The sequence below is a fragment of the Diospyros lotus genome, chromosome 5 (assembly GCF_014633365.1).
Source record: "Diospyros lotus cultivar Yz01 chromosome 5, ASM1463336v1, whole genome shotgun sequence".
Classification (NCBI taxonomy): Eukaryota; Viridiplantae; Streptophyta; class Magnoliopsida; order Ericales; family Ebenaceae; genus Diospyros; species Diospyros lotus.
In genome coordinates, this window is record NC_068342.1 from 15,079,224 (window position 1) to 15,103,296 (window position 24,073).

The 24,073-nt window shown below is 35.8% G+C and overlaps 1 protein-coding gene and 2 non-coding genes across 3 annotated transcripts; all 3 read right to left on the reverse strand.

The window, feature by feature from the left end:
- Window positions 1–63: 63 nt before the first annotated feature.
- On the reverse strand, window positions 64–154 carry LOC127802930 (small nucleolar RNA snoR114). Its single transcript, XR_008023380.1, has one exon. It is a non-coding gene; the product is annotated as a small nucleolar RNA snoR114 (small nucleolar RNA).
- Window positions 155–168: 14 nt separating this feature from the next.
- On the reverse strand, window positions 169–239 carry TRNAG-GCC (transfer RNA glycine (anticodon GCC)). Its single transcript has one exon. It is a non-coding gene; the product is annotated as a tRNA-Gly (tRNA).
- A 9,836-nt stretch (window positions 240–10,075) lies between these two features.
- Window positions 10,076–10,948, reverse strand: LOC127801315 (BON1-associated protein 2). The gene has a single exon (XM_052336302.1). It carries the CDS (start codon window positions 10,713–10,715, stop codon window positions 10,206–10,208), a length of 510 nt encoding a protein of 169 aa, XP_052192262.1. The 5' UTR covers window positions 10,716–10,948; the 3' UTR covers window positions 10,076–10,205.
- Window positions 10,949–24,073: the final 13,125 nt, after the last annotated feature.

Genomic DNA, 24,073 nt, shown 5'->3' on the forward strand with positions numbered 1-24,073 from the left:
AAGTGTTGATGAGACCGGTGAAAACCAAAAAAGCAAAATACCCAAAAAAATAAAAAAGAGAGAGAGCTCAGCAGCGCCATCTTTTCCTCAGAATGAATCAGAAGTTTGTGGCAGACCCAACTGCCAACATCTAGCGCAGATATCATCACAGCTCTCTCAACAAGGAAATGCACCAGCCGGGAATCGAACCCGGGTCTGTACCGTGGCAGGGTACTATTCTACCACTAGACCACTGGTGCTTCTTGTTCTCTACTCTTGATGCTATAATAATAATAATAATCCTCTTGCACCACGCTTACTCAATAATACTCACAACATTTGGCTGCCCGGGTCATGAAATTGTTTTTTGTCCACGTCACATAAGATTTGTGCGACGCAGGCAAAATCAACGAGGGATGTGGGCCCCACACACATTGTATGCTTGTATCAGACAAACTCGATATGAGCAATAAAATAATACTTACTCGGATTAAGTGAAAGTTTAATTGGTGCTGGGTATATCAAGAAATAAAAGGATAATTAAAGTGTTTTTAGTTGATTGATTTGACCTTACTTGACATGGCGTCCACCTAGGCCTATTTTTCAAAAAAATTTCATGGGGATAATAAGCTGGGAAGCCAGTTTGAGATAATTTGGGACTCAATCCAAATCAATAGTTCAAGGCCCAACCCGCATTAAGTTGCACAAGGGCGAACAAACGCAAAACAAGTCCATCCGAATACCAAATTTGCCTTGAGGAGCAAATTCCTGGGAACACCTGAGCACCTGCATGGCAGCAAGCCGCACGAGAATATGCGCTCACGCCAAGCCTTGCACGCGCCTGCCCAACACTGCTTGCATGGAGTTCTCCTTGCAGAGCTCGCAGCTGCGTGGCCTAAACCTGTGCGGGCCTTAGCCGTGCAGGTTTACCTGCTAACCTTACCAGTGTGGGCTTTACCCGTGCAAGTTTTCCTCGCAAGGCCCTTCTACACTAGAAAATTGCATATTTTACCCGAGAAATCAATATTCTACCCGAAAAACCACGGAAATATCCCATTTTATCCGAGAAATTTACCCAATAAAGCTAACACATATTTTCTCGATAAAATTAATACACAATTTCATATGGGAATTTCACCAAGAAAAGCCACGAATCTGCTTTTATAGTTCTTTCCTGGTCCTCTAAAGAAGATTCCTCTAAAGCCCATTGGAATTTTACTTGGAACAGTTGTCACCACATTCAGTTTACACGTGTCCACCTCCAATTTCTATAGCATCAATACCTATAAAAAGCCCATCGTGTATTGGGAAATGGACTTCCACTATTGTATAGGTGTTAAAAGGGCCGGCCCGGCCCGGCCCGAGTCGGCCCACGGGCTTTTTAAACGGGCCAGGCCGGCCCTTTTACTAAAAGGGCCGGGCCGGGCCCGGGCCCGGGCCCGGGCCCTTTTATAATTGATAGGGCCAGGCCCGGCCCACGGCCCCCCTACAAAAGGGCCGGGCCGGGCCGGGCCGGGCTAGGCCGGGCCAGCCCGTGGGCTAGAGGGCCGGGCCGGGCCCTTAGCCCACAGGGCCTAGTGGGCCGGGCCCGGTGGGCCCGGCCCTTTTTTTTAAATAATTTTTTTAAAAATAATACATATAATATATACATATATAAATATCAAAATAATACATATATAAAAATTAATTTGTTTTTTTAAAATATTTTCTATCTTAATTCTTAAGTTTTAAATATTATTTCATTATTTTATATTTCAAAATTCTATATGCCTTATAATTTTTGTTGTGAATTGATATGAAAAATAATGTACATATAAAAAGGAGAATGTTTATTTATAATTTAAATATATAAAAAATTTAACTTAAAAATTTTAAATAAATTAATTGATGGTTATTATTTATATATATTGCGAAATTAAATTTTTTAGCATCCAATATCAATAATTACCTAAGAATAACAAAATTAAAAAAAAAATGAGTAAGGGCTTTACTGGCCCATAAGGGCCTCATGGGCCCGGCCCATAAGGGCCCAACGGGCCACGGGCCGGGCTGGGCCGTGGGCCCAATTTCTTTGGCCGAGCCCGGCCCCCCAATGGGGGCCGGGCTCGGCCCGGCCCGTATGAACAGTAACGGGCCGGGCCAAAGCCCGGCCTGTCACGGGCTGGGCCGGGCGGCCCGTGGGTCGCCCGGCCCTTTTGACACCTCTACACTATTGAGACTTCAACCATTCTGGTGAGGATTCTCCACGTGCTTTCTAATCAACTTTTGAAGATGCAGTTCACCTGTGAAACCAAAAAAGAGTTTACCCGCTAAACACAAATAGAAGTCTACCCACAAAACCAAAGAGGAGTCTACTTGCGAAACTAAGAAGGTGTTTACCCTCTAAATTCAAATATGAGTTTATCTGCTAAACACAAAGAAAAGTCTACCCGCGAAACCAAACATGAGTTTATTTGCTAAACATAAAGGAAGAGTTTACCTGCCAAAAACCAATGTACATCCTACCCGCTAAAAACCAAGAGCATCCTACCTACTAAAACCCAACAACATTCTATCTGTTATATTGAAAAATTTGTATTTTGATTTATTGATAAAATAGTTTTTGGATAATATATTTTCACGAAATTTGATTTATTGATTGTTGCGGAAGAATACTTACCAAAATAGAGGGTTAGTACAAAATATAAGCAAAACCAAAGAGATATCGAAACCAGCCAAGAACACAAAAGAGTAATAGTAAAAGAAACTCCCTGTAAAATAGCTTTCTAATGCTCAGATCTAAGTCTGTCCAGTGTTTACCACGCAGGTAACTCCAAGAAATAGGGACACCAAACCTTACGGAAGCACTTAAGAAACAAGCCGCGAAAACCCCCAAATCGGAGCCCTAAACCCTTTCGGCCAGAACACCAAAACTTCTCCCAAAACCACACAGGTTACGTTCACAGGAAGATCCACCAAAGAACAAGAACGATCGCAAAGATATGGGACGAAGAACAATACTAGAAAGCTTACCTCAAACGGATCTGCCGAACCAAATAAATAGAGGCTACTCACCGATCGACCAAGGGCTTCCAAAAGGAAAGGAAGACCACTGCCATGAAAAGGAGATTTGGCCGAAAAGGGAAGAATCAACTCACGAAGATCAGCCATCAAAAGGAAGAATATCGAGAGAGCAAAGAGAAAAGGAAAGAGAGAGTTCGGCCGTCAAATGAGGGTAAAGAAGGCAGAAAAATGGGCCTTAAATATGACGGTGCTAGGGCACGACTGATGGGCCATTTGGCTTGGGCTTGGGCTTCCTTAAGTCTTGAGCAAATGGGCTCAGCCCATTTATCCTCCAAAGGCTTAATTAAGGGCTTATGGCCCGACTTTTTAATGGGCTACCAATAGGTGGTATATTTGGACAATACTTCAATCCCGGGCCGAATCCTATAAAGATAAACCCGACTATTTGTCATAGCCTTGGGCCTCATTGAGAAACAAAAAACAACATTGATGATTTCCAACACATTTTTATTAATTCTCTTAAATTGGATAACTTCATGCTCATATATCTCTTTCAAAATAGTCAAATATAATTTTGTATTAGTTTAGTACATTACAAAGCTTATGAGAAAATCTTTTTGAAAATCGGCTAAGTATGAAAAAACCTCTTGATAAAATCAATCAAGTATATTTTTGTATTAGTCGAGTATGTTGTCAAACTTGTAAGAAAACTTTATGAAAAATCGACTAAGTATGAAAAAACTTTTGATTTAATCAATTGAGTATTGCTCAATATGCTTCAAAAAATAATAGAGTATTTGAATTAATTCAATTGACTATCATAAATTCCTAATCGAGTATGTTATGAAAAAGTTATATTATTTTAAAGCTAAATCGAGTATGGTGCTTTTAAAATCAAGTAAGGGTCTTTCATCACTCGAGTGAACTTTCTGAAAATCGAGTATTTTTATATCTATGAAATGTGAACATATTTTCAATCGAGTAAAGTTTATTTTCAATCAATTAATGTATTTTGATAATCGAGTAAAATATGTGCTAGTCGAGTGAAGTTTGGATTGTCTCTAGTTAAGTCTTTGATCCTAAAAGCAATCGAGTAACCAATGTAGGTACTCAGTGAAACTTTATATTAGTCGAGTAAGTTTAACTTAGTAATTAAGTGAGTGATACAAAGTTTATGTGGCTTTTGAGTTAATCAAATAATGATTTGGCCACACTCGAGTAAGCTCTTAGATAGTCGATTACTTGAAAAGTCCAATCAAGTAAAATGTTATATTAGTCAACTGAGCTCATATATTAATCATGTGACTATTATCAGAATTTAAAAAATATAACTGCTAGACGCAATAAATGCTCGTCAGTTTTAACTTTTCAGTTCATTTAATGCATTTCAAACAATATAGGCGTTCTTGAATGAATTAATAAATGTTGTTTAATATTTATAGAGACGAAAAATGGCAGTTGTGAGACAAATTGAACATTCAAATTGTATTTTGTCATGTCAACTAGCATTCAATGCAAAAAATCTATAAATAGGAGATGAAACAATTTGGAGAAGGTTAGAAGAACCGAATATAAAACTCTAGAGCTATCTCTAGGAAGCATTCTACAATAATCTTACTTAATTTCTCATGCTTCTCACGAACTTACCTTTTAAATCTTTATGCGAGAATTTCTTTAGAGAATGTTCTTCATTCTAAATATTGTAACTCTCTCTATCAAGATAAAAGCTTTAATGCTTACTGTTTGATTTATATTTTTCTCTTGAGAAACCCTTCACAACTTTTGTGAAACTCCGTAAAGATTATGCCTGATCATTTGAAAATGTATTGTATTAGTTTTGACTAATCCAAGTATAAAAAACCAAGTGCGATAGGTTATGTCTGATTCAGTGAAAAATGTAGTAGTTGTAGCTAAGCCTTTTGTAAAAAGCCAACTGTATGGGTTTGTAGTTGAGCCTGTAAAAACTATCAGGTAATATAATACATTTATAAGTGTATTTGCAAAATCTTTGGTTGTGAACTAAGGTAGTGGATTAAGAAATTGAGGCTGAATCACTTTACATCTTGTGTTTTGCTCGTTATTTCATTTACAACATTCTTATTTCAATTTCTTTTAGTTAAGTTTATATTTTAAAAAGGGTAAAAAATCTTAATTTACCCATTTTTAACCTAACTTTTGTATTACGCTAAAAACCCAAAAGCATCTTACCTGCTAAAACTCAAAAGCTATTTTATTTGTTAAACTCAACCACATTCTATCTAAGAGGTCACAAGAGGCAATCTACTCATGAGAATAGCTTATCCGTAGAAACAATCTTTTTGTAACCAAGGGAAATTTCTATAAGTTCCTCGCCATCCTGGTTTGCTAAGAACAAGATGTTCCCATTTCATAGCTCCCACGGCATATGTAACGCCCCGTTTTCTCGGGCACGTTATAAATTGGGACACTGTAACGCCCCGCTTTCCTGAGAGCGTTATAAATTGGGACAATTCTGTGACAATAAATTTTTTTTTCTTTCAAACACTAAAACTAAACCACATCATTCTTCGAATCCGTCCTAGAATTCCCATACATTAATATCGAAAGAGAATCATTATACACATCAAATACGGAAGCAATGATCGAAACCTGATATCTTAATATTAATCATAAATAAATTTTTACATGTTCAATATTTCTCAAAACGTTCAGAATCTAAAGTAGCAGAACTTAAATACATGGGCTACATACATTTCATTCTTCATACACCCTGCTAAGTGCCATTTCATGCCTCATTTATCCTTGAATCTGCTACAATTTCCACCTGGAACGTTTGAATATTCCAGGGGCAAAGCCCAAATTAGATGATGAATTATCTAAGTAAGGGTACATAATGCTATGTCATGTGTGTATGCAATGTCTTTCATCGTAGGTGTCAACTGCACCCCTCATGCTACCTACCATTTTTGCGGCCACATCTTTCGAGGCCGAGGTGTATGGGTGCACCCTTGGTAAAGCAGCAGTGCCAGTTTGTACTCCCTACGGCCACAAATGCTCGTGATCGATGATATCAACGTGTATTTATGCATTTCATAGTCATGTATGTAGTTTACGTGATGGATACATATCAGGGCATGTCAATATGATGAAAATATTTTCGAGGAACATAAATTACTTACAAACCACGCATTTTCCATAAACTAACTTAAATTGGAAAGTACCACTTACCTTCTCAAGCTCATCGAGCTATCTCGATATCTGTGCCTTGTCTCGTGCATCGCCTCGATTTGCGTGCCAACCTCAAAATTGGACAAGTCACTTCAACTTATTCCTCAAAGTATCCTAATTACCATAATTATTTAAATAAACATTAAAACCTATTTTTCCATAATTTCTGGCATTTTCTTTCTATTTCTTCTTAATTTTCCTCAATAAATCCAAACTAAATATTTCTAAAATATTTTCTCAAATATTTCTCTACGAAAATTCATAAAATAATATTCTTGAATTTCTAAATTTTTTTAAGGAATTTTACTTACCTTGACTGTTTCTCCGGCTTCCTCAGTATGCGTGCCATATTCCCGAAACGCGTGCTTAAACTGATTTCTAATCTTCGGAATATTAACAAATATCCAAATCCATTTTTTTCTAGAATTTTTTGACATTTTTCTCTATTTTTTCCCTTTTCTTTTTTTTCTTTTTCTTTTCCCTTTTCTCTTTTCTTTTTCCTCCACCTTCCTTATTCACCTTTTTCTTCCCTGCTTCTTCACCTACGAACCAACCATGCCATTCTTCCTTCTTTCTTTCTTTTTTCTTTTTCTTTTCTTTTCTTCTTCTTCTTCTTCTTCTTCTTCCTTCTCTTATCTCCCTCCTGCGCGAACAACCCCTGCTTCTTCTCCTTCTGCCATGGACACACGACAAGCCTCGCCCAGCCTCGTTGCCGGCCCTACCGCCGCCTGCTTCGGCCTCCCTTGGTCCTTCCGGAGGCCACTATACGGCCCCCGACGCTGGCTGCGTTGCAGCCCAGCTGCTGCAACTCAGCTTCGCGGCTGCCATAGCTGCAGTTCAAGCTCTGCCAGCCATCACGGCTGCCCCAACGGCCACCACCGATGACGCCGGCTGCTCCACGCCCGCCGCTACAAGCCGATATCGCGGCCGCACCTTGCTGCCATCACCGCGGCAGCTGCTCCAGCATTGCTGCTTGCCAGCGTCGGCCATGGTTGTTGCCTCAGCCGCTGCCACTACTGCTGCAACGGCTTCCATGTCGGCCTTCACCGAGCTGCCTCAGCAACTCCTGCTTTGCGTCGGCCTTCTTTGCACCTTGGCTGCCCTTGTTCTCTCTCTTTCTCTCGGCCATTTCTCTTCAAACTCTCTACTCTCTGTTTCTTGCTTATTTTCTCTTCAATTCTCATCCTATTTATAGGCAAATGAAGCTTGGGCATCACTCTAGCAACATAGCGTGCAAAATCTTCCAAGCTTGCAGAGGCACGAGATTTGCATGGCAGGGGCTACATTTACAGAGGCATGGGTTACATTTACTGCTCTGCGTGTACATATATATGTATTACACATCATATTAATTGTAATCCCTCAAATTCGGCTAACATCTCCTCAAATCTAGTTGCTACTCCCTCAAATCTCGTTGCCATTCTCTTTTCAATTTGCAGAGAAATTTCGGCCAAGAAGATGGCTTCACGCCCCTGCTGCTGCTATGAGCATTTCATATATATATATATATATATATATGTGTGTGTGTAATTATATATTACACTAATATTTATTACACTAATATTTATAAGAAATTATACCATTAAATTCTAATTTTTATCTTATATCACTCGGGCAACTTCGTAATTTCAATTATACCCTCAAACACTGAATTAAATTGCATTTTAGTACAGAAAACGCAAAATTAATAATCCAAGATTTACTCGATAAAGACGATTCTGCCCTAATTAATGTCCTTACTAGGCTGTTGTTTCATCCCGAAACCACTGAAGTGTTGCTCATTACGCAAAACCGGAGCCCCCCTAGGGTTCCGTTGATTTTTCGGGAGTCTCCTACAACGATTCGGTTTTACAGCCTAAATGACAGCTCTATTTTAGCTGTATCGAAAACTGTTCCCGATCTGATTTCTTTTGATAACATAAATCTTATCTCGAAATGCTCGTCAAAATCATATAATTTTCCTTAAATAATTTCACTCCGAGGCATTCCCTGCAGCCGATTCGGTACTAATAACTATTATTAAGTCAATTTTTCGGTATCCTAAATTAATCGAAATTACGTGGCAACTTCATACAAACATGGGGTATTACAGCACACGTCAAGTGATTGAGCCACGATAAGTTGGGATTCACACCAGTACATCGTGGATTTGATTCCTTAGCTTGCACAGTGAGGCAAAATCTCCATTTGTGATTTATCTCATCTGTCGAAATCGAGAACACAAGTGGCAAATGACCGTGCAAGGACGATAATACCAAAATATTCTCACTTCATAAATTTTAAGTATTGTATTTTGACAATAACTATTGTGCAGTGTACCTTGATGTAAATTGTTTCTTGAGCACTGATATTATTTTTTAAAAAAAATTATAAAAAATTAATAAATTATATGTAATTGATATCTAGAATCGAACCTAATCACCCCTATTTTTTTTTTTTATAAATAGGAATATTATAAAAAAAAATCACAAAATATCTACATTTTAAGATAAAGCAAACGTCGAGCAACCACCAAAACTAAATAAGAATAAATATCAGAAAGCTCAAAAAACCAAAACCAAAAACAAAACCAGAGCTCACCTCATAACATAAACAAATAAAATAATGTGCTAGAAGCCTTCAGGATCAAACTGGGTCCTTAATCATTAGCCTTGAGCCTTTGGATCCCTTGTTTGCCTTCTCAAGCGCATGCTAATCACCCCTATTTTTATTGGTTGAATTCTGTATTTAATTTTTATAGATTTGATAAAAATTAGTTGAATTTTAAATTAGTGCAAACCTAAATTAACCACCCATTTATTGAAGAACAATCTTAATAGTTTTTTTCAAACCAATATTTAAGTCTCAAATTTGTGTCTAAAAGTGGGTGACTTAGCTTATCACTTGCTCATCCATATATTGTATTGGTTTAAGATGAAAAAAATTGATGATCCAACGGCTTAATGTAAAATTGATTGAAGATTGTCAGTAAACTAACTTAATTAGCTATGTTAAAAGAGTAATACTTTATGTAATAATCGTTCAAAATACTTATATTTAACCATCTTTTATATTATTTATAATTGATGTGTCATGAAAAAAAATGTCAAAAAAATAACTTAATAAATGGATAAACATAGTTTAATCGAAACGACCCAATAACAGAGAGCCGCAAAAGATCCTCAGCAAGTGGCCAATACGACCCTTAAGCTGGTAAAGAAAGTCCCTTGAAAAGCAACCTCATGGCCTAGCCATGCGAGTAGGGCCAGCCATGGGGCGGGGGGGGGGGGGGGGCTGCCTCGCGCAAATCTAGTCTCATGGCTTAGTGGTGTCCCCTTGTAGCCTTACCATACGACCGTGGGCTTGTCGAGGCCAGGGTCGTCGTGCCTGGGTCGTAGTCCTGGTTAGGGCACCATTGCCAAAACATCCCACACAACAACATGCAAAACATGATAACTCTAATATTTAAAACTCTTTCGAACACTTCAAAAAAGAATATGCAATTATCTATAAAAAAACTCTAATTCTGAAATAATTAAAGAATATAAGGATAAATGTCATTTATAAAAATTATAATCCTAACGTATTAGAAAATATCGAGATAAATAATATATGTAACAATCATAATTCTAGACTACTTACGATTATTCTATCCTCTATATATAAATAGGTACACTCATTCCAAATAAAGTATGTTTATAATATTGGTAAAAATTCTGTTTCATAACTTTTTATATTTTCAGTATTTAACTTAAATATCGAAATGTTTGTGATAGAACCTTCTCAAATTTTTTAACTGTTTATTTTCTTGCAAACTCAGACAGTCAACGACAACATTTCTAATCAAATAAATTTATTTATTTGATTATGCATTAATTATTTATAGCCATGATTGAAGGCTTCAAAATAATTAAAGATATAATGTATTTGATAATATTTAAAAAAAAATTATCTACATCATGTATATCATGTATGCCAATGCCACCCCTGATCCTTCTCATTTTGTGACAAATCTCTTGGATGCAAATTTCACTTCATCAATATCTACTCCACGCCGGAACTCCGATGACTACACCGCCAGACTTCTCCGCCACCGGATACCCCGTCCACGGCCGTGAGTACGAGGAGGCGGCGCCGCACGACGTGGCGGCTGCGGCCAATGCATTCTCCGGTACCTTCATTCTCACCGAAAGATTGATTATCCCGCTACGCACGCCACTGCTGTCCCTCAACCGATAGCTCAACAAATGTAAGTAGTTCGCCGGGAAGTACTCCCCCGTGAAGTCCGAGACCGGGATTCTCGCCGTACCGACAACTTTGTTCCCTGAATAGGTCTTGCATTGCACCTCCACCATCAGAAACTGTGAACGCGCCGGCAAGTCCACTGCGAGCTTCTCGTTCCATTGAGGGTAGCTTCCGCCGTCGGAATCCACTTTCGTAGACGTGGAGGTCCAGGGATCAGCCCTGACCACGACGAACGCGTTCTTCTTTGCCGGCAGGCCTTCGCCGGAGATGATCGTGACTTCTAAAACTCGAGAATTTGCCATCGGAAGGGATTAATTAGTCTTTCAACAATTTAGACTCAAACTCGCTTTGACGACAATATCGAAGATTACTGCGAAATTAGCGAAACAATTTTGTGAGTTTGAATCTGAAATCAGGGGTGGGGTTTGAATTGGTAGGGGAAGAGGCTGATTGGGTGTATAAATATGGGTTGTCCGGGGAAGGTGGCGAGAAAGGAGAGAGAAGACCGTGGGTTGGTTCTACGAACTCTATATGAGAAAGGAGAGGAAGACAGTGTGTTGCTTCTACGAACTCTATATGTACAGTACAGCCACGCGTGGAAAAGTATAGGATGAATTTACTTGGAAGGTGAGGAGGAGGGTAGTTTTCAGTGGGTCCCATTGGACTGTCACGATTTGTTGCTCACAGTCACCGGCCGTGGTTTTAGGGTGGTTATTCAATGTTGGCGGATAGCGTGCGTTGGAAATTTCAAGGCACTTCCGTTCTTGTGAAGTCGCCGCGCCGCCGGGACTGGGAGATTAACAGATACGCTCTCTCTCTGTACAAACTTTTTTATTTTTTTCTTAATTGGGAATATTTATTGAAGCATTATCATTCTTAACTTTAATTACTTTCATTTTATTTTATAAATCATAGTAAAAACTATTTTTATTTTTAAAATATAAAAATAAAATCTCTATAAATAAAAATAACGATTTTTAGAGTGATTATTGTAATTTCATTTTGAATAAAATTGAAACATATAAATTTAACTTCTTATAAGCATGGTATTGATGAAAAATTCTAAAGAATTCGACGAGTTTACCGGTTAAGTTATCGAAATGAGGTAAAAAGATGATTTTGTCCCCACGCTCTGCTCTCTCTCTTCCCCTCTCATAGATTGCACCGTCACTACTCTCTCATCTCCCTTATCATGGTCGTTGACTTTTTACCATCGTTGCCTCGCTTAGCTCTCGTTGCATCAATTGTCGACGAGAAGAAGCGAAGCGACAATAGCAGATAGGTGAGATGAGACGACAATAACGAGATGCGGCAACAATCATGACAGGAGAGATGAGAGAGTAGGGGCAGGGTAATGGCCTATTTTATAAATTTATAAAACGAACGAGGTAAAATGAGTTTTTTTTTTTTATTATTATTATTTCTACTAGGGCTCGGTAAATTTGCCGAGTTCTATAAAATGACTCGGTATTGCGGCAGGCAGGACAGGACAGGAGACGGCTCCAAATTCCAATTACGCGGCCATGTGACTACTGGTGGAGTGTATAATGCGGTGGGCGCGTGGGGTATCACCATTGGCAACTGGACAACTAATTTCCAGGGCCAGGGACAGACCATTCTTTTCGTGACGCGCGCATCCATCCACGGATTCCCCGCACTATTTCCTATTCAAGGAAGGAAAAACTGGGGACGGGTGAAGAAGAGACGTAGAAAGTGGAAGCGTATTTTTATTATATTAATTTTTTAATATTTATATAATAATAATAATAATAAATGAAATTAAAATTGTAAAATCACTATAAAAAAATTCAGTTATTTTGTAAATATTAAAAATGTTTTTTTTTATTTTTATTAAATTTTAAAAAAAATATTTAGGTGGAATTCATGCATAAATTTTATTAAGATAATATTAAATAATAAGAAGAGACGTTGAGAAGACAATATTGGACTCTGTCAAGGAAGGAATTATCCATTTTTGGATGGATCACTTCCTGATAAAGACAGAAAAGTTTTACAGTCAACGCAGACACATCAGCGTGCCCTGACAAACCAAAAGGGGAGGACGGACAAAATGGAACACTTCTTTTGCAACTCTTCATACATACGGGCGGCAAAGTCAAAGATAAATACTGTACAACTTTAATAAAATTAGCATATGTCTTACGTAAATATATTTAAATCGTAGTGAAATAATCGAATTATTAATTTATTTAATAATTTTTGTCTACCCTTTCCTCAATAATAATAATATGGAAGATGATATATATAAGTAATTAAAAAACTGAATCTTAGTGTTTAATTTTTTTTATTATATGTTTATATATATTATATAAATATAAATATTTATAGATATATTTATTTTAAAATTTAAATATACAAAAATTTGAATCAAATTCAAATTATAATTACTTATTTCATCACTTTATTTACTAAATAACTTATCTTGTAATAACCCCTAAGTCAAAAACAAAGACATCGATCCCTATTCGTTGTCAATCTGAAAATAAATTCTATATAAAATAATATTTTTTTTATAATTATTAATATCATGCTAAATAAAATAAGAATGACGTCACTTTTGTGGAGGTTTTCTTTTTAAACTTTTATGGGTATTTAGCAAATAAAATTGCAAAGAGGGTTGTTGAGGCTTTTCTCTAAAGAGGGTTAAGTTAATAATAAAATAAATAAAGAAAAGAGCTCCCCTGCCCGGAAATGGTCCAAGCTATTTTAACTAGGATATATATTTTACATAGCACTTTGAGTTTTGTTGAAAAAATGTCTTCCACATTCAAGTTTTTAGAAATACCACAGACTTAATTCCCTTATCCTTATCAGAGGACAAAAATTGACTATTATTTCGACTATCTCCTGTCTCTCTCAACCGCTCTCTCCCCCCTTTCCCCCATTTCATCTTTTTTCTTAGCTTGTTGGTGATTGGACAATATATATAGCTGACAACTAAAGATTTAACTGTTACCTAACGAGTTCTGTGCAATGTCTTCTCTACTGTCTTCACTCTTTGGAGAGACATTACCAAAGATTCAACTCTCACCAAAACCCTCTCTACCCCAGCCAGCCACCATTAATTATTTCTCTCTCTCTCTCTCTCTCTCTCTCTCTCAGTGTCATGGATTCTTTTACCATCATCTCTGGCCAAGCTCCAACCCTCTGTCGCTCCACCCAGCCAAACATGCTTCTATTATTGTTGATTTTTGTGGTGGGTTGCATCGTTTTTTATGATTGAGTTGGTTTTCAGAGCTTGAAATCAAGCACAAGGCTTCAATTTCTTTGAAAAAGAAAACCCAACTTGGAATCAAACGAACCCCCGACCTTTTGTGTGTTGTTGGGATTTAGGATAAAAAACAAGTCACAACCAAATCATTAAACACACAAATGAGCATAAAATTTTGAAGTGAAAAATACAAATAGGAGTAGAAAAAATAAAATATTATTAAAATAATATTATTACAATAATTACATGATATTGAACACTTATTGATAGACTATAGACTTAACACTCATATATAGATGTATACAAAAAATATATTCTGATAAAAAGATAACCACGGAGATAAATCTTTAATTGGAGATAAATAATAATCACACTTAAATTAGGAGTCTCAATTTCATATGAATTTAAATTTTGGATCACAATTATCACATTATGTTCAATGTCTTTGCAAAATCAAATGGACTAAGTTCAATTTTTTTAGGTTCAATTTCTTTAAGAGAGAGAGAGGATTTCAAGGTCTTTCTCTAGTGATGGCGTACGAAGACAGACAGGTTTCTTGCAACATCATTTTTTCCATTTCTTTGGTTGCAACTTTGTGATATGGTGGTAGATGACAAGTTTGCTTGTAACATCCCGCTCGAGCGATAGGAAGAACCGAAACAACTTACCCTGATGGGCCTACACGAACTTCCCAGGGGGGTCACCCATCCTTGGATTGCCCCAGGTTAAGCACGCTTAACTTGGGACAATCCAAGGATGGGTGACCCCCCTGGGAAGTTCGTGTAGGCCCATCAGGGTAAGTTGTTTCGGTTCTTCCTATCGCTCGAGCGGGATGTTACAGGTGGTATCAGAGCCGACCCTTGGTGAAGGCGGTCCAATGAGGGCGGGGAGTGGCGCCGGGGCTTGAGGGCCTGTACAAGGAGCGGCTTCTGGCAGGTTTCTAGGATGGCAGTCCCCAAGGGGAGAAGGTCTGGGACCAGTTGTAAGGTCGCATGACGAGGATGTCATGTGCTCAAGGGGGGGAGAATGTAATACCCCGAGAGCCCAGAGAAGTTAGAATATATCGAGGATAGTGTAAGAAAGGAAACAACACCAGCTGGATACCTTTTGGGCTGAATGTTGGCAAAGAACTCCCAAGTTAAGCGTGTTTAACCTGGGGCAATCCAAGGATGGGTGACCCCCTGGGAAGTTCGTGTAGGCCCATCAGGGTAAGTTGTTTCGGTTCTTCCTATCGCTCGAGCGGGATGTTACATTGCTTCTTGCAACAACATTCTCCTTCCATTCTCTAGAAACAACCTTGCAATATCCATAACTATAAGGTTTTTTTTTCCCTTTTTCTTTCTCCTCAGAAATTATTAGGTTAGTGATGGTGGTGGTGGTTGGCATTAATGGTTTCCAACCACCACTTATAAGAAATTGTTAGGTTATTGTTTTAGCTTTGTGGAATTTCAGGAGGTATTTTGAGAATTTCAAAAAAGTTAACATCATTTACTTAACAATTAAGGGGAAATGATGAACGCTGAATAAAATTAAGAGAAATCAGTGATATTTTGAAAATGTAGAGATGAACGTTGCTTTTTTTTTTAACAAATTTCATAAATATTGTGTAAAATTTACCCTTCTAAATAAATAGATAGTCCAAGCTTTTCAATCGTCCAAAATACCTTTGTATCAGGCTAGTCTATGGTTTGATTTGAATTCCCAAATTTACAATGCTATCCTTTTTGGCTTTATAAATTTAGACATGTCAAATGGGTTAGGTTGTTTGGCCTTTGTTTAATGAGTCAAATGGTTAAACAAACAAGGGCTTGAGTTGCCTTGTAAGACTGCCCAAGCAAGCAAAAATCAATAAAAAATCGTTAAATTGAGCCTTTAGATTATGCAAGTTAGGCTTGGTTGCATGCCCAAAAGTATTGGGTTCAACCTCACCTTATACAATTGGCATATTAATCTGAACTTGAGTCGCTATAATAACAAGTTAAGCCGAGCGCCCCACAAGTTTTGTGACTCATCTAACATTACAATACAATTTTTTTGAGATGTTCACCAATTTTGTGAAGAAAAGATTTTAAGTGTTTACACTTATTATTATTTTTTATTTGATAATAAAAATTATTATTGACAAACTATCAATCATTATAAACTATCTTTAATTATCCTTGCACTTAGAAAAAAAAATCTTTTATGAAAAATGTTTTCCTTATTCAATTTAAAATATAAAGGGTAGAACCATTTTGTGATATGGGAGAGAGAGGGTAAAGGGGATAAATTTTTCTTACTATTTGAAATTTATATAATATCTATATCTATATATATTATTATTATACTATATTATATATATATATATATTAAGGTGAATCTTAACATCTTCTTTGATATGAGTATTTCATTTTTTTTAATTTTATAGTAATAAGTGAATATTTTAGATTTTTCCTAACGTAGTATTAGATTTTTAATTTTGTGGTGATTTTTAGATTTTTAAAATTTTAAATTATTTATAATTTAATCATTATTACTTCATTAATTAACTATATATACATTATTTGAATATAACTAGATGCATACATTGAATCTATTTAATCTAATCTAATAATAATATTATTAAGTTTAATAATTTTTTATTCTATTTAAACTTTACACATCCAAGTAACACTTCATATTTATAAATATTTATTACTATTAAAATAAGTTACACCTATATAACTATTTGAAAGATCGATACAAAGTATACCAGTTGCTTAATTAATATATTCTCAAGTCTAAACTTTTGCCACAACACATTTATTTCTTTTGGGCAGTTTTTCCTCCAATTTCTTAGTACAGAAAAACCATATGCAAATAACAAACCTGTGTTCATTTAGGCCACCATATGTGAATAACAAACTTAGGGTCATTCAAGCCATGCATAAATATATTTAAATTAGCATATATCATACGTAAATATGTTTAAATCGTCGTGAAATAATCGAATTATTAACTTATTTAATAATTTTTGTCTACCCTTTCTTCAATTATAATATGGAAGATGATATATATGAGTAATTAAAAACTGAATCTTAGTGTTTAATTTTTTTTATTATATATTTATATATATTATATAAATATAAATATGTATAGATATATATTTTTAAAATTTAAATATACAAAAATTTGAATCAAATTCAAATTATAATTACTTATTTCATCACTTTATTTACTAAATAACTTATCTTGTAATAACCCCTAAGTCAAAGACAAAGACATCGATCCCTGTAGGTTGTCAATCTGAAAATAAACTCTACATAAGAATAATATTTTTTTATAATTATTAATATCATGCTAAATAAAATAAGAATGACGTCACTTTTGTGGAGGTTTTCTTTTTAAACTTTTATGGGTATTTAGCAAATAAAATTGCAAAGAGGGTTGTTGAGGCTTTTCTCTAAAAAGGGTTAAGTTAATAATAAAATAAATAAAGAAATAAAGAAAAGAGCTCCCCTACCTGGAAATGGTCCAAGCTATTTTAACTAGGATATATATTTTACATAGCACTTTGAGTTTTGTTGAAAAAATGTCTTCCACTTTCAAGTTTTTAGAAATACCACAGACTTAATTCCCTTATCCTTATCAGAGGACAAAAATTGACTATTATTTCGACTATCTCCTGTCTCTCTCAACCGCTCTCTCCCCCTTTCCCCCATTTCATCTTTTTTTTCTTAGCTTGTTGGTGATTGGACAATATATAGCTGACAACTAAAGATTTAATTGTTGCCTAACTAGTTCTGTGCAATGTCTTCTCTACTGTCTTCACTCTTTGGAGACATTACCAAAGATTCAACTCTCACTAAAACCCTCTCTACCCCAGCCAGCCACCATTATTTCTCTCTCTCTCTCTCTCTCTCTCTCTCTCTCAAAGATTCAACTCTCACTAAAACCCTCTCTACCCCAGCCACCATTCTCTCTCTCTCTCTCAGTGTCATGGATTCTTTTACCATCATCTCTGGCCAAACTCCAACCCTCTGTCGCTCCACCCAGCCAAACATGCTTCTATTATTGTTGATTTTTGTGGTGGGTTGCATCGTTTTTTATGGTCGTGTTGGTTTTGAGAGCTTGAAACCAAGCACAAGGCTTCAATTTCTTTGCGAAAGAAAACCCAACTTGAAATCAAACGAACAAAGGTTCGACTTTTTGCAATCAAACCTAGTAGGGTTTAATTTTGCAAAGAAAACGAACTCGAACCTTTGTGAGTTAGGATTTAGGATAAAAAATAAATCACAATCAAACCAATAAACACATAAATAAGCATCTAATCTTAAAGTAAAAAATCTAAATCAAAAAAATTACTGAGTAAAAAGAATAAAATATCACTAAGATGATATTGTAACAATACTTACATGATATATATTGGACATGTATTGATAGACTATTGACTTAACACTCATATGTATATATATACAAAAAATTCTATTTTGATAAAAAGACGAGTCACAGATATAAATCTTTAATTTGGAGATAAATTATAATCACAATCAAATTTAACGTCTCAATCACAGTTAAATTTTAAAATCTTAATCACAACCAAATTAGGAATCTCAATCTCATATGAATTTAAATTTTGGATCATAATTACCATATTGTGTTCAATGTCTTTGCAAAATCAAATGGACTAAGTTCAATTTTGCTAGGTTCGATTTCTTTAAGAGAGAGAGAGATGATTTCAAAGTCTCTTCTCTAATGATGGCATATGAAGACAGGTTTCTTAATTGCAACATCATTTTTTCTCTTTCTTCGGCTGCAACTTCATGATATGATGGTAGATAACAAGTTTGCTTCTTGCAACAACATTCTCCTTTCATTCTCTAGCAACAACCTTACAACATCCATAACAATAAGGTTTTTTCCCTTTTTCTTCCTCCTAAGAAATTGTTAGGTCAGTGATGGTGGTTGTGGTTGGCATTAATGGTTTCCAACCACCATTAAGAAATTGTTAGGTTATTGTTTTAGTCTGTGGAATTTCAGTAAAAGATGGGTATTTTGAGAATTTAAAAAAGTTAACATCCTTTACTTTACTTAACAGCTAAGGGGAAATGATAAATCTATTTGTACAGAAGAGGGTGTACAGATAGCTTTACAGAATTATGTAATGACCAAATTACCCCTAATTTATTCTACCCAACATACACACTTTCTCTCCTTTGTCTCTTTCTCGCCTCGCCTCTCCTCTGTTTGTCTCTCTCTCTCTCTCTCTTGCCTCGTCTCTGCGCCTCGCCCTCGCCGGTTGCTGGAGGTTGTAGCGGTGAAGATGTGAGGCGCAAAGGCGAGGTGACGAGAGGCGGCGGCGAGGCGAGGTAGCGACAGCGAGGCGAGGCACAGAGGCGAGGCGTAGAGGGGAGGCGGGAGACGGTGAGGTTGCAGCTGCTACAGGAGGCGAAGCGGCGGCGAGATTGCAGGCGAGGGCGAGAGAAAGAAAGAGGGGGGTGAACAAATCGTGATATATCGCGTCTATGAAGGGGTTCTGTGAACCCCTTATGTACGAATAACGCGGTCCGAGGGGAAATGATGAATGCTAAATAAAGTTAAGGGAAATTAGTGACATTTTGAAAATGTAGAGATGAACATTGCTTTTTTAACAAATCTCATAAATGTCGTCTAAAATTTACCCTTTTAAATAAATAGTCCAAGCTTTTCAATCGTCCAAGATATCTTGAGAAGATGTATCAGGCTAGTCTATATATGGTCTAATTTGAATCCCCAAATTTACAATGCTATCCTTTTTGGCTTTTAAATTTAGGCATGTCAAATGGGTTAGGTTGTTTGGCCTTTGTTTAACGAGTCAAATCGTTAAACAAACAAGGGCTTGAATTGCCTCATAAGACTACGATTGCCCAAGCAAGCAGAAATCAACAAACACTCGTCAGATTGAGCCCTTAGATTATGCAGGTTAGGCTAGGTTGCCTGCCCAAAATTAAATATTCAGTTTAATCTAACCTCATACAATTGGCAAATTAAGTTAAACTTGAGTCCCTTTGATAACAAGTAATTATGTGGCTCATCTAACATTACAATACAATTTTTTTGAGATGTTTACCAATTTTTGTGAAAAAAAGGTTCCTGTGTTTACAATAAAAGGATAACTTATTATTATTTTTTATTTGATAATAAAAATTATTATTGATAAACTATCATTTATTATAAACTATCTTTCATTATCCTTGCACTTAGAAAAAATATCTTTTATGAAAAATGTTTTCGTTATTCAATTTAAAAGATAGAGGGTAGAACCACTTTGTGGTATGGGAGAGAGAAACAAGGGATAATTTTTTCTTATTATTTGAAATTTATATAATATTCTATATATTAAGGCTGAATTTAACATCTTGTTTGATATGAGTATTTTATTTTTTTTAATTTTATAATAATAAGTGAATATTTTAGATTTTTCCTGACTTAGTATTAGATTTTTTTAATTTTGTGGTTATTTCTAGATTTTTAAAATTTTAAATTATTTATAATTTAATCGTTATTATTTCATTAATTAACTATATGTACATTATTTGAATATAACTAGATGCATTCATTGAATCTATCTAATCTAATCTAATAATATTATTAAGCCTAATAATTTTTTATTCCACTTAAACTTTACATATTCAAGTAACATTTTGTATTCATAAATATTTATTACTATTAAAAATAAGTGGCACCTTTATAAGCATTTGAAAATCAATATAAAGTATACCACTTACTTAATTAATTACATATCCCACATATTCTCGAACCTAAACTTTTGCCACAACACTTTCATTTCTTTTAGACAGGTCTTTCCTTCAATTTTCTTAATTTCTTAATACAGAATAACCATATGCAAATAATAAATTTATGTTCATTCAGGCCATTATATGCGAATAACAAATCTAGGGTCATTCAGGCCATGCATGAAAACAACCAATCACTACAAATATAGGTAACAATGTTATCATCTGCATAGAACCTATAATATTTGAAATTTAGCCTAATTCATTTGTTCTATTATTTTCCTTCATTTTTATTCTACAATCTTATTGAGCCATCTAAAGGTTGTGTTATGTTATTCTTTAAAAAAAATACATAAACAATTATTTAATTATAATTTAGCCTAATTGATTTGTATTATGCAATTACAATTTGCATACAAGAAGAAAATAAAGAGATGTCCAAATAAACAAGCTAAAGCCTCTACAAATACAAGGAAGAATATGATGATGATTGCCCTACAGGTATAATTCAGCGGTTGAAACCGTACATGTGTTGGTCCTAAAGAGTTCTGGATTCTAATTGTTATATAACAGGTCACAGGTCTCGTGTTTTAATTTTGCTATTGAGTTTCGTGATTTACCTCTCTTGCAGAAATCTTGGGGCTGAAATTGATACTAGTTGTTAAGACGGAGAAATTCAATGTATTAATCTCATGCTCAGAATATGTATCAAATGCCAAGAAAACAAATGTGTGTATCAAATGCCAAGAAAACAAATGTGGGTTCCGAATAAGTGCAGAAGGACTCCAAATTGAAAAGGCTTTAGACTCTCCAGTTGCATTAGATTGCCCATTAGTTTTGGTTGTTTGAGTGGTCTTCGAAAGATGCATAATCATATTTGTTTCAAATTGATAAGAATTATTTATTGAATTTACTTTTACCAAACATTCTATTTTCATTATTCTATTTTTTTTTTTTTTGTTTGGAAATAAGTATTGGCAAATTTTGTCATAAAATCGTACTTTAGATATAGGAAATAGGCCAACTTTACAAGAAAATGAGGGCAGCTATTTGAGAAAGCAAACTGAGGCTAGGGCAAATGCCAAAAAAGAAAGGATGATAACTATGAAACTAAGAACTTTAAATGGCGCGCTATAACCATTGGTGACTCTTCGCAAATAGGCCATATATTATAACATTTGTATTATTTGTATGGGTTCAAATGTATAAACATGTGACGATTTTTTACGTTATTTTTTTTTTAAAAAATATAAAATTAGGATTATAATTAACCAGAGTGAAGTCGACACAATGCCAGACTTGAACTCAATGCAATTACAAAGTTCAAAACTCTACTCGAACTCGATCGAGTTTTATTTTTAGATCTCATGTAACATCCAGTTCGAGCGATTGGAAGAATCGGAACAACTTATCCTGATGGGCCTACGCGAACTTCCCAGGGGTCACCCATCCTTAGATTACCCTAGGTCAAGCACGTTTAACTTGGGAGTTCTTTGCCAACATTCAGCCCAAAAGGTATCCAGCTGATGTTTTTTCCTTTCTTACACTATCCTCGATATATACTAATCTTTCTGGGCTCTTGGCGTATTACATTCTACCCCCCTTAAGCACATGACGTCCTTGTCATGCGACCTTACAACTGGTTCCAGCTCTTCCCTGTCTAGTGTCCCTGGTCCAGTACCCCCAGCCTTAGGCTAGTACACGGTCTCCAGTCTAGTACCCCCAGTCTTTGGTTAGTACACGGTCCCAACACACGGCCCGGGTCAGCTCTGATACCACCTGTAACATTCTGCTCGAGCAATAGGAAGGACCGAAACAACTTACCCTGATGGGCCTACGCGAACTTCCCAGGGGGTCACCCATCCTTGGATTATCCTATGTCAAGCACGCTTAACTTGGGAGTTCTTTGCCAATATTCAGTCCAAAAGGTATCCAGCTGGTGTTTTTTCTTTTCTTACACTATCCTCGATATATATTAATCTCTCTGGGCTCTCGGGGTATTACATTCTACCACCTTTAAGCACATGACGTCCTCGTCATGCGACCTTACAACTGGTCCTAGCTCTCCCCTGTCCAGTGTCCCCGGTCCAATACCCCCAGCCTTAGGCTAGTACACGGTCCCCAGTCCAGTACCCCCAGTCTTTGGCTAGTACACGGTCCCAACACACAGCCCGGGTCAGCTCTGATACCACCTGTAACATTCTGCTCGAGCGATAGGAAGGACCGGAACAACTTACCCTGATGGGCCTACGCGAACTTCCCAAGAGGTCACCCATCCTTGGATTACCCCATGTCAAGCACGTTTAATTTAGGAGTTCTTTGCCAACATTCAGCCCAAAAGGTATTCAACTGGCCTTTTTTCCTTTCTTACACTATCATCGATATATACTAATCTGTCTGGGCTCTCGGGGTATTACATCTCAAGTTCGTCTTTGTGAAATTCTCCAAAAGTTAGAGCTCAATTTGGCTCAACTCAATAACTCAAAGAAAACTTTTTATAATAATTTTAAAATTGAATTTGAACCGAGTTAATCTCAAATCTTTTTCAAGTTAATATCTAATAGGTCATGAGTTTGCAAATATCATTTACACTCCTGGATGGACTTTTGCTAATTTAAATACAGTACAACCAATCACAAATTATGCTATAAGTATGTCTTATGTCCTAAACACATTGAAAGAGTGTTATCAAACTTGACCTGGTAAGGAGACTCGGTTAACGAGTTAGTGGTCTAACGGGTGAGTTACGTCAATATATATATATAACTTATTATTTATGAATATTATTTAATTTAATATGCCAAAACTTATTTTGAAATATTTTTATTATATTTTTTTAAATTTATCATTTATATGTAATATATGTATAATAAAAAGTAAGGACCAATTTAAAAATCTAGCATAACCATGAAGTCAAAACGAACTCCAAGAAATTAGCAAGGCTTCAACTTGATTTGCAAACAACACTACCAAATGACATGTTGATGGAAATTATCAACAAAGTATTACTTGGTAATGAAAATGCATTTGGAACAATCAATTTATGATAAAAAGTTTATCTTTCAACTTTTATTATTTAATTATATTAGTTACTGACTATTATTTGACTCAATCTATTTTCAGTTCTAAAAAATTATACCAACTTGCTTATTTACCATGCATTCTGGCTAAGCTACAAATGAAGAATATGGAGAACCACGTATCATTGCTTGATTTCAGAGGAAGATCACTATTAGTCAAGCTAAGCAAAGTCGAAAATCGAAAAACAACTTTTCTATTAGGGACCGACTTATTCTTCATTAACAACTTAAGAGAAATTGGATTAACCCTACTTAAAATGATAAGCGAAATAAATAGTTCTCAAGAGATGTACAACTATGCCATTGCTCTAATAACAACAAATCCCTACAAAGAAATGCACTTGCTTCAATCTCTGTTAGGGTCTTCACAAGACAAAAAAGGACTACAAGAATGGAGAAAAACTTTCGGAACCATACTGGCATCACAAAAAAATGAATACATTCATCGAACAAAAACATGCATCTTAGCAAAAAAAACCCATTAGAACCCCTCCTCCCAAAAAAAAAAAAAAAAGTTCAATACAAGGAGAAAAATATATGGACATAATATGTCCATTTTGTATTGTTGATATTGAAACAATTGTTGGGTTTGTGTTTCTTAATGAGGCCCAAAG

Coding starts and splice junctions, on each gene's coding strand:
- LOC127801315 (XM_052336302.1), bottom strand. CDS start 10,715: ATGGCAAATTCTCGAGTTTTAGAAGTCACGATCATCTCCGGCGAAGGC.